This window comes from Diabrotica undecimpunctata, chromosome 4 (assembly GCF_040954645.1).
Source record: "Diabrotica undecimpunctata isolate CICGRU chromosome 4, icDiaUnde3, whole genome shotgun sequence".
Lineage (NCBI taxonomy): Eukaryota > Metazoa > Arthropoda > Insecta > Coleoptera > Chrysomelidae > Diabrotica > Diabrotica undecimpunctata.
This window is the reverse complement of record NC_092806.1, coordinates 13,332,398-13,347,959: the sequence shown is the minus strand read 5'-3', so window position 1 is coordinate 13,347,959 and position 15,562 is coordinate 13,332,398. Positions and strand designations below refer to the sequence as shown.

At 32.1% G+C, this 15,562-nt stretch overlaps 1 protein-coding gene across 1 annotated transcript; it reads right to left on the bottom strand.

Moving 5' to 3' along the window:
* Positions 1–1,915: 1,915 nt before the first annotated feature.
* On the bottom strand, positions 1,916–11,167 carry LOC140439190 (beta-1,4-glucuronyltransferase 1-like). The gene is made up of 4 exons (XM_072528936.1): positions 10,506–11,167; positions 6,344–6,655; positions 5,337–5,603; positions 1,916–2,191 (listed from the first exon to the last, which is right to left on the bottom strand). The coding sequence occupies exons 1-4, from the start codon at positions 10,980–10,982 to the stop codon at positions 1,952–1,954; spliced, it is 1,296 nt and encodes a 431-aa protein (XP_072385037.1). The 5' UTR covers positions 10,983–11,167; the 3' UTR covers positions 1,916–1,951.
* Positions 11,168–15,562: the final 4,395 nt, after the last annotated feature.

Here is a 15,562-nt window from a genome sequence, read left to right as displayed (position 1 = left end):
CTCTCCCCAGAGGCAAATTCTAGGTGCGCTACTGTAACAGTCTCGACTATTAATTTGGTTTATAATCCCGATAATATTACTGTTGCTTTTTTGTTTGTAATCCGAACAAATATAAAACGGCATTGTGCAAGTTTTAAAATTTTCTGCATGCATAGACACATATAGTATTTTTCATATAAAAATGCGTGCACGTCATATAAGATTGACGACGTCAGAACTCCACAGCGTTGCCAAAACATCAGAATAGTAAGTTAGTGAGGAATTTTTAAAATGTCAACTATTTGCCAAACTATTATATTAACAGTAAATACATTTAGTTTTAAGACTACTGCAACACACTAAAATACATAAGAAACCATTATAATAAATAATTATATAATTCTAAATTTTAAACTTACTTTACTTTTTAGAGCATTAATATTAAAAATGTCCCGCCATTATTTCTTGTTCAAAATAATTTATCTTATATGAAAGCTTATCAGATTTCTACAAACTATTTAGTTGTTGTATTGTCGCATAGCACAATCACAATACACAACAATAATTAGTTTTTAAAGCTATTAATCTAAATTTAACATGTATTTATAAATACAATGTATTAATATATAATATATTATGATCAAATTGTGTAAGAAATCAAAACATAAACAAAATTCTTACTCTAAAAAAGCGGCAACCCTTTAAAACAATTTTGCCACACGCTGAACTGTCAAAAAATTTGAAGTATTACCGTATCAGTTGCGTACAATTGTCTAATATATTTAATTAAAATTATTATTTTGTGGAATATTTAACGAGTTATTTCATAAAATTTATATTATTAATAATAACAAATGTTTTTGGTTATTTAATCAATATAATTCTAAAATTCCCAATATAAAGATGATTACATTTTTCTGATTATTACACCATGTTGACGCCTATGAAAGATCGAGCAGTTCCGTATGGGTTTCGTATTATTAGGTGTGTTAGGAAAATTTGAACTCTAAGGTTGACGTTCTGGAAATTTTAAATATAAGTGACGTCACTTTATATAAATTGTGACGTGCACGCATTTTTATATAAAAAATACTATATATAGATAGGTGTTACTCATTGTGCTTAATCGTAGGATGAGTTTTTATGATAGTGTAACGGAATATAGTACATCCCGAAGTAAAATTTCGGATCATCGAAATTAAAAACAGTACAAGCGTTGATTGAATAACCCAAGTAATCACAAGCAACTACTGTACTACAGAGATTTGCGCAAAATGTAGGCAAGAAGCAAACGCCTGGCTCACTGTCATTGAAGCAATTCGATGTATGTATCGCGGTCAACAGAATATCGCAATATGATTTCCAATTTTTTCTCGTTCTTATGGACTCCTTGCTAATCGAAATCGACCCTTGGAGGTCTATGTAGACCACTTTGGGAATCTCTATGCTTTAGAAGAATAATAATACTACAGATTATATAAAATATCATTTTATTTATAAAAATATTCTAGCATAAATTTAATATAATAATTTACATGACTTTTTGAATAAATAATATTTTTTGTTTCCGGCAGTATCCGAGGAATGGAAAAAAGCCCGAAAATTATTCAGAACTGAATAAAATGCACAATATATTTTGAAATTGAGCTTTTTTGAAAACCCAAAACAATATATTAAGGAAAAGCAATTCAAACAAACGAAAACGGTGCATAAAAAAGATAAACATCTGCAATTGGAAAATCCAAACAATACCTATTAAGGCAGAACTATACAAATACAAGAAAATTTTTGTCAAATATATCAACAATGAAGAGTAACTAAAGCACAACTCAGTTTATTTTAAAATTTGGACTTTGATACAATAAAACTTTAAGGACTAAGAATCATAGGGTTATAAAATAGTTATTTCGTTGTTAGTTTATTTTCAGTTCTTATTTTCAGTTCATCGTTTGGTTTTTAGGGAAAGTCGTCTCTACATTTCACCCACAGTTTGAACCCCAATACTATGAACAATACAGTTACGAGTACTTGTTGTTATACCATACATGGACGTCAGTTCTTTTTGTATGTGTTTTAGGATATTATTGTTTACTGCTTGTTGGTCTTGGTATTTAATATTTTGAATTTTCTTCTTTTTTACTCCGGGTTTGTGGATCAGAAATGCGTTGTCGAATACTTGGAAATCGTAATCTAACATACACAAATAGAAAGCCTGAAAAAAAAATAATGTAGTCAATTTTGTTAATTACATATTTTATTTTACTTATATATATATATATATATATATATATATATATATATATATATATATATATATATATATATATATATATATATATATATTATAATCTTCTAAAAGGAATTAGCAAAAAGCCTGATTTCGATTTGAAAAGATGAACCCTTTAAACTTTGTTATAAAAGGTTACAGTACATCCTTTCCTTTTGAAATTTTAGATCTGAAGAAGAAGCTGTCTGACTGACCAGTTAAATTAGTTTTACCCGCGCTGTATAAACAACCGCCAAAAATAAAATGAGCGAAATATAAATATTTACAGCAGCTTTTATCGTTCATCCCGCCAATACATCACCAAGGAAGAACTGAAGATGAATCAGATACTTTTAAAGGCATAATGCAGTCTGATGATGATGATATATATATATATATATATATATATATATATATATATATATATATATATATATATATATATATATATTGAATTTGAAATTTCCGCGGGAGCTATATGTGGTTTCAGTTGTTTTCCGGGTTTGACTCCGCGTTAAATATTTTTGGTTTTTAGAAAAACCATTGTTTTGACGACGTTTCGGCAAGGTCACACTTGCCATTGTCAAGTCAGATTCTGCTTCGTCTTGATGTTACAGGCGAACTGATTTCTCGGTCGCTGCACGCTGAGTTTAAATATCTTGTTGCGCTTCTTGTCATTGGTCCTGTGCGCAGAGTGGGCGTGGTCTTCTTCGCTATTTTAATTTTTACGTTTTTCTGCAGAATTGTTTTCCACGTATTTGGGAGTCTTTGGGCATCATCTCTGGTGTTTAAATTTTTCGGATGTTTTTCGATCTCTATGGCTTCTCTGATTACACGTTTGGCCTTATTTTCGATGTTGGCTAGCATTGTTGTTCCATTTAAGTCTATTTTATGTCCTGTGTTTATGACATGTTGTGCTAGGGATGAAGTTTTTTCTTTTCTTTCGATGGCGTTTCGATGTTCTTCGCGTCTAACCTGTATCCTTCGATTTGTTTGTCCGATGTACGATTTATCGCAGTCTTCACACGGGATCCTGTATACGCCTTGATTTTCTAATGCAACTTTTGTTTTTGCTGATGGTAATATGGTTGCTATTTTTCTGTCGGTGTTAAAAATAGTTTCTATTTTGTTTTTTCTTAGAACTCTGCTGATTTTGTCTGTCGTACCCTTTATATAGGGCAGGATAGTTTTACCGACTGGTTTTTCTTCTTTTTCTGGATCTTTGCTGTTGTTTCGGGATTTATGTGCTTTTTCAATCATGAACATGGAGAAACCATTTTTTCTTAGACTTGTTTTGACTTTGTGCATTTCTTCATTCTTATGGTCCTCATCTGCCAGTTTCTCAGATCTTGTTATTAAGGTTTTTATTACCGAATTTAATTGTGCAGGATGATGGTGTGAGTCTGCGTGTAAGTACCTGTCAGTATGGGTTGGTTTTCGGTATACTGTATGTCCTATGCTTCCATCTTCTTTCTTAATAACTAACACATCTAGGAATGGAAGTTATATATATATATATATATATATATATATATATATATATATATATATATATATATATATATATATATATATATATATATATATATATATATATATATATATATATATATATGTATATATATATATATATATATATATATATATATATATATATATATATATATATATATATATATATACATATATATATATATATATATATATATATATATATATATATATATATATATATATATATATATATATATATATATATATATATATATATATATATATATATATATATATATATATATATATATATATATATATATATATATATATATATATATATATATATATATATATATATATATATATATATATATATATATATATATATATATATATATATATATATGTATAGCATTAACAAATTTTTAAGACCCATTTCTGGATGGATAATTTCCATCGTTTTCTGTTCTTAGGTGTCAGCTTCCAATCTCTGATTCCCATCTCTTCAACATCACTACATCTCTCCATTTTTTTCTTGGTATTCCTCTCTTTTTTTGCTCTTAGGTCTTCTTCAACCAATATTCTTCAATTGTCTATTACCTTGCATTTTTTCTAGATATCCGAGCGATTCTGGTCTAAGTTTTTTTCACTGCTTTTGTTATCAAGGAGGTTTAGCATACAATTGGTACATATCGTTTATGATGTAAGATAATAACATGTTTAAAGTTGGGCTATCTGTAAATTCGTTAAGAAAAATAACCCCAACAGTTGTCCTAATGATGTCCATTAAAACCGAATTCGAAACGATGGAAGTTAGAAAGCTTTTTTTAATAAACATCCCATAATAAGCAATCTGTAAAATTTTACAATAGGCAAATGTTAATGACTGTAACAAAACATTTAGGAAAACTGTCCAGTGATGGTTTCCTTTAACTTGGTGGTGATGATGTCACAATGTTTTTCCAAGCTAATATTCAAAAACTACTGAACTGATTGCAATACAATTTTGTGAAGGTGTATTTGTTGATCCAACTTAGGTGATAGGGTATTTTTTATCTCGATGAATGACCCTTATTTTTTTTAATTGTAAATTAAAAATGTTTTATACGACTTCACCTCTACAGTTTTAGTTCATTTGATCTGTTTGTTAAACGTCATTTTACGATATTTTATAACTATATATAAAATATCATAAAATATCATAACGATACTTTTTGTATGTAGAAATTGTTGAAAAAACATACTATAGTCTTTGGTGAGTGAAGTTAATTTGCCACACAACAGACTGATATTACTATAACTTTTAAATCAGTTGAATAGTGTGTAAAAATATACGAAAAAAAAAACATAATATTACCAGTTTTATAAAGAAATGAGTATAGAATTTACAAAAAACAAACTAACTTTCATGTCGATTTTCTCGAAACTCATATATTGAGACAGACTCATTGGCCTCTGACTTCCTAAATTATTCTCGTACTGCAGTTAGTGAGTGCACTTATATCTACGTGAAATAATTTGGTTTCCTTACCAGCTGCCCTCGCAGAATCAAGCAAATAGCAAACATAATAGTCTTTAATATTGTGGTACTTACTTGACACATTTTATTGCCTTGACCTTCCCAATTCAATCTCTCGTCCCATAAAGGTTCCTTCTGTGTACAAACGAAAAACGGCTCCCAAATCTTCTGAAAACCTTGCCTTTTGGTCGAAGTAAAAATATCAACGCCTTCGGTTTCGTTACTTTCAATCCACAATTTCATCTTTGGTGGATTGTGGCATCTGGCGCAGACTTTAGCGTGAAAACCAAAAGCTGATTTATTTTTTAACATTATTTGAAGTTGCGTCTTTGTTTCTGGAACCTGGAATATATAATATGTATCCAAATATATACAAATTTTTAGTATGAAAGATAACAATACTTTATATTGTTCTGAAGGTATTTTCTTGTGGCATTTTAAAGTAATTACTATTTGAATGGGAATAAGCCACAATTAAAGGTTAAAGTTGTTCCTTGTTCCTGTACGCGGGACTCTACAGGAATCGACCAACGTTCCCCAGCTACTCGTGGGAATAAATATGAATACTCACCAACATGCTAGGCAAGCACGGTGTTTAAATGCCAAAAACCCGACCACTGTAAATCATCGAGAAGATAGCCAGACTAAAATAGAGATGGGCAGGACACATATCCAGAATGACAGATGGGCCATGGACAAAGAGACAATTGGAATGGAGGCCAAGGGAAGACAAGAGAAGCGTCGGTCGACCACCTATAAGATGGACTGACGATTTAAGAAGACTCAATAAAAACTGGATGAGAGCGGCGCAAGATAGACGGGGTTGGAAACATGAGGTTGGAAACAAAGGTTAAAGTAAGTTTATTGATGTTTCAATTTCCACTTCGGAAATCTTTCTCATCTTTCTCTTTCTCAAAATATTAGTAAATTAAACAAATTTTGTTTTTTTGTTACTTGGTGAAAAATTCGTCTAATAATTTAATTTTATCTGACTCATTAATATTGACAATTCAGACATACATTATACATTTTAAAGTAGACGACTTTAAAATGATATATTATAATTACAACATGCCACTTACCTTACGGTCCGCTAGTATCTCAAAAACAGGAAATACGAATACATTCCTCGAGTCTTTGGCAAAATACTGCGGGCTTCTAGAAATTAATTCAAAAAATTTCGGAATAAAGTTCCTTGTGGGATAAAGCTCTATATCCGACGGGAAAACAAAATGAGTCTGCACGTTTAGCTTTGCTACATTTCTAGCAACGTTGATGGGATAGAAAAGGTTGTTTTTCTGCTTGTACATGTCCTCATCTTTTTTTGTTTCATATGGTGGGCGTTGGGAACAATCAAAAACGTCCTTATAGGCCTCAAGCAAAGGCGATCCATTCTAAAATAAAAAATATACGGTATGCAATTAGCTGGGTAATTATATAACTTTTTCTAAACGATTACAGCTTGGCTGTTTAATTTTTTTGGTAAAATATTGTAATAGGTATAATTAAAGAAATTTTTATCTGAAATGCGCAATCTACAGCGATGTGTTCGTAAGTAGTGACAGTTTAACCTATTGTGAACGTGGACATCAGACTTCTTTATTAAATGTGGCCGTTTTCTGTGAATCTCAGTCAGAACTTGAAATATCAACAGAGTAGATAGCGGCATAATTTTGAATTTGATAAAGAAAAGTCGGCAATGTTTTAGATAACTAACCCCTGCTAAAATCCTGATAGTTTTCTTTTGCAATCTGAAAATTTGAAGTGCATGATTAATCCATAGCTTAGGTGTGAGTGTATGAAATAAAGAAAAATATGTCATTTTTAATGTTTCAAAGTTGACAACCCTTGCTAGTTGACGAATAACAAATAATGAAGTTAATAGCTTTTTCTTTAGTTGTGAGATATGATCCGGCCAGTTCAGTCGTTTGTCTACGGTTATTCCCAATAGTTTAACAGTCTCTTTGTTATCTTGATTATTATGTAAGTTACTTGCAAATATAACCAAGTTTTTCGTTTCATTTCGAGTTAAGTTGCAGTTTGTTTGCAGCAAACCATGTGTTTAGTAGAAACTTCCTCGTAAGACATTTTTAAATCATCATTATTTTTTCCTGATATAACGTATGTCGCATCATTTGCGAATTATACGGAGATATGAATTTGGGCAAATCTTTGACATAAATAATAAACAAAAGAGATCCTAAGACCGAACCTTGTAAGACTCCATGTTTTACCGATTGAAAATCAGAGAGATGACCTTTAGACTCTACCACCTGGTGTGTGCTACATAGGTAAGAAGTTATGAGCTTAAGAGAGATGCCTCTGATTCCATAATAATTTAATTTGTGTAGTAAAATGTCATATGAAACGCAATCAAAAGCCTTCGACAAGTCGCAAAGAGAAATTGCTATGCGATTGCCGTATTCAAGCCGCTCAATCATCTCGCTTACATAATACAAAATAGGAATAAAATTGTTGTTTGATAACTTTTTCAATCGCTTTTCCAAAAGTTGTAACAATGTTTATGGATCTGTAATTGTCAGTTTTTGAGGAATCACCTTTATTGTAGATAGATAGTACTTTTGAGTATTTTAGTACTTCTGGAAATACTCCAGTTGATAGAATTAAATTAATAAAATGAGTGAAAGGAGCTAAAACTATTTGGTAACTTTTTTTAATCTTGCTATTAACTTCGTGAACGACCCTACAATTGGAATTATTAAGAGACTTAATTATTTGAGAGATCTCTTCTTCCACAACGGGGCGAAAAAAACAAGGATTTGCTCGGAGAAGCATAATTTCTGTGACTGAAGAGGACATCGATATTAACAGTGGGAAGGGTAGTACAAGACATAGACAGTAGGTGGGAATGACTCTCACAGAAACGATTCAACAAGCAACTGAGTTAGCACTACCAAAACCATCTCAAAGAAGACAAAAAGATTGGTATGATAATGATTGTAAGAGAGCGATTGAACAGTGGAATAAATACAGAATCAATACCACAAGGAAGAATAATTTGAACAATAGATAACGATATGCTAAAAACAAAGCAAGGCAAAGAAAATATGCAGAACAAAGAAAAAGTTGTACCTGGAAGAAAAATTAAATTATATTGAAGAAGATTTTGTAAATAACAAACTCAGGAACTTCTACCAAGAAATAAAAAAAAACGAAGTCCGTATAAAACCCCACTGAAATATTAAAAAGATGAGGACGGACATTTAGTAGGATAAATAGATAAAAACCGAGCAGATGAGCCAGATATTTTAAAAGTGCATTAAACACCGATGAAGAACATTACCTTCAAATAGAGCAGTCACTAGAAGAACAATAAACCGGAATAACAATGATGAAATCCCAACAAAAGGAGAAATAATAGACATAATAAAGAGTTTAAAAAAATAAAAAAGCAGCCAGTGAAAATGGCTCATAGCAAAGTTCCTAAAGAAAAGTGATCAAAGCCTACAGGAATAAATCACAGAGTTGATACGTAAAGTATGGACCAAATACCAAAATAGTGGAGAGAAACTCTGCTATGCCCAATATACAAAAAAGGAAATGTCAAGGAATGTAAAAACTACAGGGATATAGCATTACAAGACACAACGTATAAAGTTCTAGCTATATCGATCAGAAATAGAATTAATGCCAACATTGAAGGAAACCTGAGTTAATATCAAGCTAGTTTTAAAGCAAACAGATCAGTAATAGACCAAATTATTACAATTAAACAGATCCTGGCTAGTCCAGAATTCAATCTGTCACTAAACATATTGTTCATTGATTTTCGACAAGCATATGACACAATAAACAAACATAAATTGATTGATACGTTAAAATATTTTGACATTTCGGATAAAATAATACGATTAACTAAATCCCTTCTGAATTAAACCAAAGGTAAAGTTATGATGGAAGGTCATGTCTTCGACAGCTTTAACATCACTAGAGGCCTACAACAAGATGCTCTGTCTTCTGTATTTTTTAGTCTAATACTGGAAAGAATTTTAAGGAAAGCAATATACATACTAAAGGCTCAATCTACTACCACAGCTTGCCCTAAAAAGAAGACCAACATAATTAAGAGACATTTTTGAAATAATCGAGAGAACAGCCAAGGAGTATGGGCTGGAAGTAAATGAAGAAAAAACAAAGTGTGTGGAGATTAGGGGAAATAATGAACATTTAGGACAGTTTTTTAAAGTATCTGCCTCAGACAAGGAATATAACTTTGAGATAGTTGGATAGTTAGATTATTTGGGAGTTATGTAAACAGAGAGAAATGAAGAGACTCAAGAAATCAAAAAAAGAATGTCTAAAGTTAGTAAAAGTGCTGGAACTCCAAATAAGATGCTGAGATCAAAGAAACTATCCATAGGAGCAAAAAAAAGAATATATACAACGGTTATCGGACCAACGGTGCTTTATGCTTGCGAGACTTGGATTTTAAGCAGAACCATAGAACTGAAGCTAGATAGATGGGAGCCAAAGATACTCAGAAGACTATATAGAGGTATGGAAGATGGGTGTATCTGGAGAAGATGAACAAATAATGACATAATATTATAATAAAAATTGCGAAAGTTGAAAGTCTAAGATGGCTCGGACACGTAGCTAGACTGCAGGAAGGAACAGTCCCCAAATAATTAATAAATACTGAAGCTGGCACCAAAAGGAGAAGAGGACGACCACGACGAAAATGGAAGTAATTAGTAAATGATGACTTTGGATTGTTAGAAGTACAAGACTGGAGAAATCTAGCACAATATAGGAAGAAATGGAAAAAAACCTTTGAAACCTTGGGCCTCTAGGACCTGTTTGCGCTAATATATATAATTTAGGATGGAAGAAAACAGGCTTAAAAAAACTGTTGAATGCAAAAATGCAGGGGAAGAGACCTATTGGAAGACCAAGAAAGCGATGGGGGGTGACGTGGATGAGGACGTAATAAATCTCCTAGGCATTCGATCGTGGAGGATAATTAAGAGCTTTGGTGATGGAGACAGGGCTCGAGTTGGGCCGTAGAGCCAGAATATTCTTATAGATGTATCAATCCGCCAATAAAAAAGATTGCTTATAGAGAAAAAGGAAAAGTAAATTTGGAATGATTGGATGAAAACAAATTTACAATAAAATACGTAAAAAGAACAGACGAAAAGATCATAATGATATAATATATCAATGCAACAATAAAACCAGTATTTGTGTTCATATTATTTGATAAAATAATAATGATCTTACCCGTTGTGGGAAATGTTGATTGTCAAAGAATATGTGGAAGGTAATAAAATCACTAATTAACGAGCTAGTGTTCGAGCATTTTCTCAAATAAGCGATACTTTGCAGAGTAGTGTAAAAGTCGTATCCAGGAGCATATAACGCTACACTAATAGGTCCTTTCCATCTTTCCACAAGCGGTTCAACGTTGTCCAGGAACCTGTAATCCCCCGGAGCACTTAACGTGATAGTTTCATCGCAGTCGAACGTCCTTTTGGCGCGCACAAAGTTTCTGAACACCACGTAACTCCCGCGATACTCTATATCTGGTTTTAACTCCACATTTTCACATTTTAGATCAAACGTCCTTAGTGCTGCAGATTTACTGTGATTTAAGTGGATACGCGTCAACATTAAAATACTGAAAAGAACGAGGAAAACAATCAAATGACGTTTGTACCGAGGTAATATGACATGCTTTATAACAGAAGTCGATCTCATGGTTAAAGTTAATACTCAAATACTGTGTTATCAGTGGGGGTTTTTTAAAGCAGTTGTTAATGTTAGATAATGTACCCACTAAAAACAGAGGTGTTTATTTCTTTAGCAAGTATTAAGGGATTAACTTTGAACTTTACGACAAATTTTACAAGGAGCGAAAATAAATAGATTTTGTTCATATTTGTTTTAATTTAAAACAGTTTATGGCTAAAGTAATGCAAGGATTTTAAAATATTTTATTAAATGAGACAGTGGCGTAGATCTCTTCGAATACTAAACATCTTGTCCGTGAAATAATTTCTGCAACGATAGTTTTATTGTAAAATATGAATGGAGACTAGAGATGTATAAATATTTGTATATATATATACAGTAAAACCTCCGTTAACCGAAATAATTGGGGGGAGGTCGTTTCCGATAACAAGAATTTCGGTTAAAAATAACATTGTCTTTTATAGTATTCTTGGTCAAAGTATTGGTATTAAAAAATACTTTGAGGTGATTTCGTAATGTTTTCTAATTAGTAAATACAGAATAAAGTCATAAAATTAAGAAAATAAACAAATTTAACATGCTTCTTTAAAGAAATCTTCTATTTTCTTTTGCGTTTTCGTTTGACAACTATGTTTTGCAGCTATATATATATATATATATATATATATATATATATATATATATATATATATATATATATATATATCCATCGTTCATTTGCAGAACGTCATGAGTTTGCCTCATTCGATTGTTCGACGAAACGTAAAGCAATCTGAGAAGGACAAAACTTTATGCAATGACAACAAAAATTAAGAACCTGGTCGTGCCCCTAACTAATTAGGCCTACTGTATAAAATTCTTACCAAAAAAACCATATCAATGATGTCCTGATCGATGAATTCATTTTCTGAGTCATCGGCTGCTAACCACTCACGTATTTCTATCGCTTCTTGGTTAATTTCGTCACATCCCGGCAAATTTTTTATTAAAGGTTTAATTTCTTCTGTCGTTTCTTACCATTTTCTTCTTCAGGATCGTCAATAAAAATCCCATCAAAGTTTGTTTTAGCATTTCTCCAAAGTTGAAGATTTGATCTTGCCCGGCTCAGCACACAGTGCTGAGCCGGGCGCCGGGAGTTTTAATTTTCCAACATACATAGGCAGCAATCGGTAAGTAAAATTAATGGAATTGTTACGTTTTCCGATAAAAACTTACTTTTTATTGACGAAATTATTGAAACATACATTTTTTATGCCTTAGCGTGCATGTCTTCGAGGAGGCAATTTTATTTTTTTGTTGTGTTGGGAGTCCAAATATAAGTACAGTAGACTCGCGATTATCCAGGGTAATAAGGACCGTGACTACCTCGGATACCGAACAAACTCGGTTAACACTGAGATTGGTTATAATGGTAGAAAAATGTGTACCTACGTAAATAATGATTAATGTGTTTATTTTAATAACTAAAAACTAATATAAAAGTAGTATAAAAGATAAAAAAATTTACCTTATAAATGTTACTGTTTAAAAAAGTCTTTGATTGATTTTTGTTTCAACTTCGTTCCAACGTTGAAAATGGAGGACGTCTAATGGTGTCGATTCTTCTTGTTGCTCGATGTATGCGAGAGCTGCTTCAAGGGACTTCAATGCATCGGAATGAGAAATCTTTTGAGTTATCTCATCTGCATCTTCTTCTTCTTCATGGGTGACGTTTAAAACTAGATTGGCAATTGCATCATCTTTCAGTTCCATTTCTTCATCTAGATTCATCCAATCGATGATGTCTTGGTTTCCGATTGTTTGTTCTATTGGTAATTGATTGGCTAGATTGGCTATAGAATCAAATTCACAGTCATCAGTTTCATTTTGAACGTCTTGTGTTTTGTTGTCTATCTTAAATAATTTTTTCCACGACTTCTGAATAGTGGACAATTTTACGTCGTCCCAAGCAGATTCAATCCAATAGCAAACATGTTTAACCGTGATCTTCTTCAATGCCTCGGAACACAGCTCGTATGTCACCACTAATCAATTCACTCGCATCTGGATGGGATCGTGCGTTGTCTAACAACAACAAAGCTTTCCAGGGCAGATTTTTGTTTATTAGGTAGGCATCAATGACTGGCACGAAGTCGTTAAAAAACCAGTCCTTAAAAGTGTTACAGTCCATCCATGCATTGCGTTGGTTGCTATAGATTGTAGGTAAGCAATTTATTTGGACATTTTTGAATGTCCTTGGATTTCTAGATTTTCCAATTAAAAGAGGTTTAATATTAATGAACCAGAAGTATTGTTGCAAATCATGATTGTGACTCTCTCTTTGCTTTTATGTAACCTGGTGCAGTTCCTTTATTTTTAGCAGCTAGTGTTTTCGATGGAAGCATTTTAAAGTTAAGGCCTGTCTCATCACAGTTAAATATTTGGTCTGAAGTTAATCCATCTTTAAGGATAATGTATTGTAATTTTAAATAAAATGTTTTAATTTCAGTTGAGTCAGAAGAAAGTTTTTCGCCGCAAATATTCAATTATTGGATGCCATATTTCTTCTTCCATAAGTCAATCCATCCTTCACTAGCACAAAAGTTTTCTATTTCTCCTCCATCCATATAGTTCTTCTGGAATTCAATAGCTTTTGCTTGGAATATTGAACCACTTATCGGGCTGCCCAATCCTCTCACTTGTGAAAACCACAAGAATAACGCCTCAGAAGTTTGTTCATGGTCCCCTTTCTTCATAATCTTCCGGGCCAATCCACTACCACCACTCACACTTCGGTTGACCCACTGTTCGATTTCATTCCGCTTACGCTTCCAATCTCCAACAGTTACTTCTCCGACACCTAAATCTGAAGCACGCTTCTTTATTGATTCACCCTTGTCCAACCTCTTAATTGCATTCACTTTTGTTTCCAAAGATACAACTACTCTCTTACACTCACAAAAATCAACTTATGAAAAATTAATTATGAAACCGAAACTAATAAACTCGAATAAATACACAAAAAAGTACGTACATAAAAGGAAAAATTTTACCGTACAGTAACTTAATTTGATGATCTGAACGACAGCAAACAAATAATTTGACGATCTGAACGACAGCAAACAAATCGGTAGTTCAATTCAAACTTATTAACATAGAAAGGAACAGGAACTTGTAGACAAAACACGACACAGAAAATTCTGGAAATAAGGCGGTGACCAATTTCTGAGAATACCGTCTCGACATCAGCTTGACCTAAAGCATACCTTACACACAATTCTCTTCTGATCAATAATCTACAATTTTCAATGGATTGCCCATATAACAGCTGCCGATATAACTTGTGACCATCGACCCTTTTTTTATTACTCGATATTGTGATTCAACAAGTACGACTATAAAAGTCTAACCTAACCTAACCTAACCTAACCGAGCGGCTCGGATAACCTAGACTCGGATAATAGCGACTCTACTATATAAATTTAAGCTTGTAGGGTTGCCACCCTTGCCTCCCGGCCGCCATCTTGGAAAAAGGAAGGAAAGGATTTTCGCGCCTTATCTAGTAAACTAGTAACCCTACAAATAATTTTATGAGAGATTATTTGTAGCAAAGTAAATTGTGTGCAACTTTATTTGTATTACTTGTAATCGTTAAATGGAAAATAAAAAAGTTATTAACAAAAATAACTAAAAATTTTGAAACAAATTTTCTTTTGGGCCTTATAACTTTTTTTCTGGTAATTTTACAATAAAATAACATCAGAGCAATATTATAGAGAGTTTTTCATAGAATAATTTTACTATAAATTTATTTAATTTCATTAATTTCTATGGATTTTACAGCTCTCCGAAGCTAGCCAGGTTCTTGAATACTCGTCATCTTGGAATAAGGGATTCAAAGAATTTTGTGTGAACTAGTGAACTAGCAACTCTACAGAACATTGTATTATTCATTATTTGTAGCAAATTAAATAGTCTACAAATTTATCCCAATTACTTTTTATGATAAAATGGAAAATAAAAAACTTATTAACAAAAAATAACTAAAAATTTTTGAACAAATTTTCTTTTCGATCTTAACTTTTTTTCTAGTTATTTTACAATAAAATGATGTCATAACAATATTATAGAAGGTTTTGCAACAATCATTTTCACACAAATTTGTATAATTTCAGTTAATAGTTGTAGTTAGTATAATTTTAGTTTAATAGGAGGACCGAACCAATATTATTCCAAGATAAATTTCTTGGTAATGAAAAGAACAAAACAAACTTAATAGGCCTACTCAAAACTGATCTATCAGAAGTGGTTTTTAGTGTCGACTAGGCTGAATCTAGTGTAGATGCCGTCATCATCCGTTCTGCGTTTGCTGAATTCCAAGCCTATGATTCTGTGACTGTCGTAGCAGAGGACATGGACATTCTTGTCTTGCTCACGACATTAGCAAGGGAGCAGTCCAATGTTGTGTGTTTAAAGTGTCCAATTTTTTTAAACCTTCAAAAGGGTCTAAGTGGCATTAATTATACTGACCTTTAAGTTTTATATATGGCGACGTCATTGCAAAAAATTTGCTGTTTCTCGCGACACAACATTAGTAGCTTACAAGA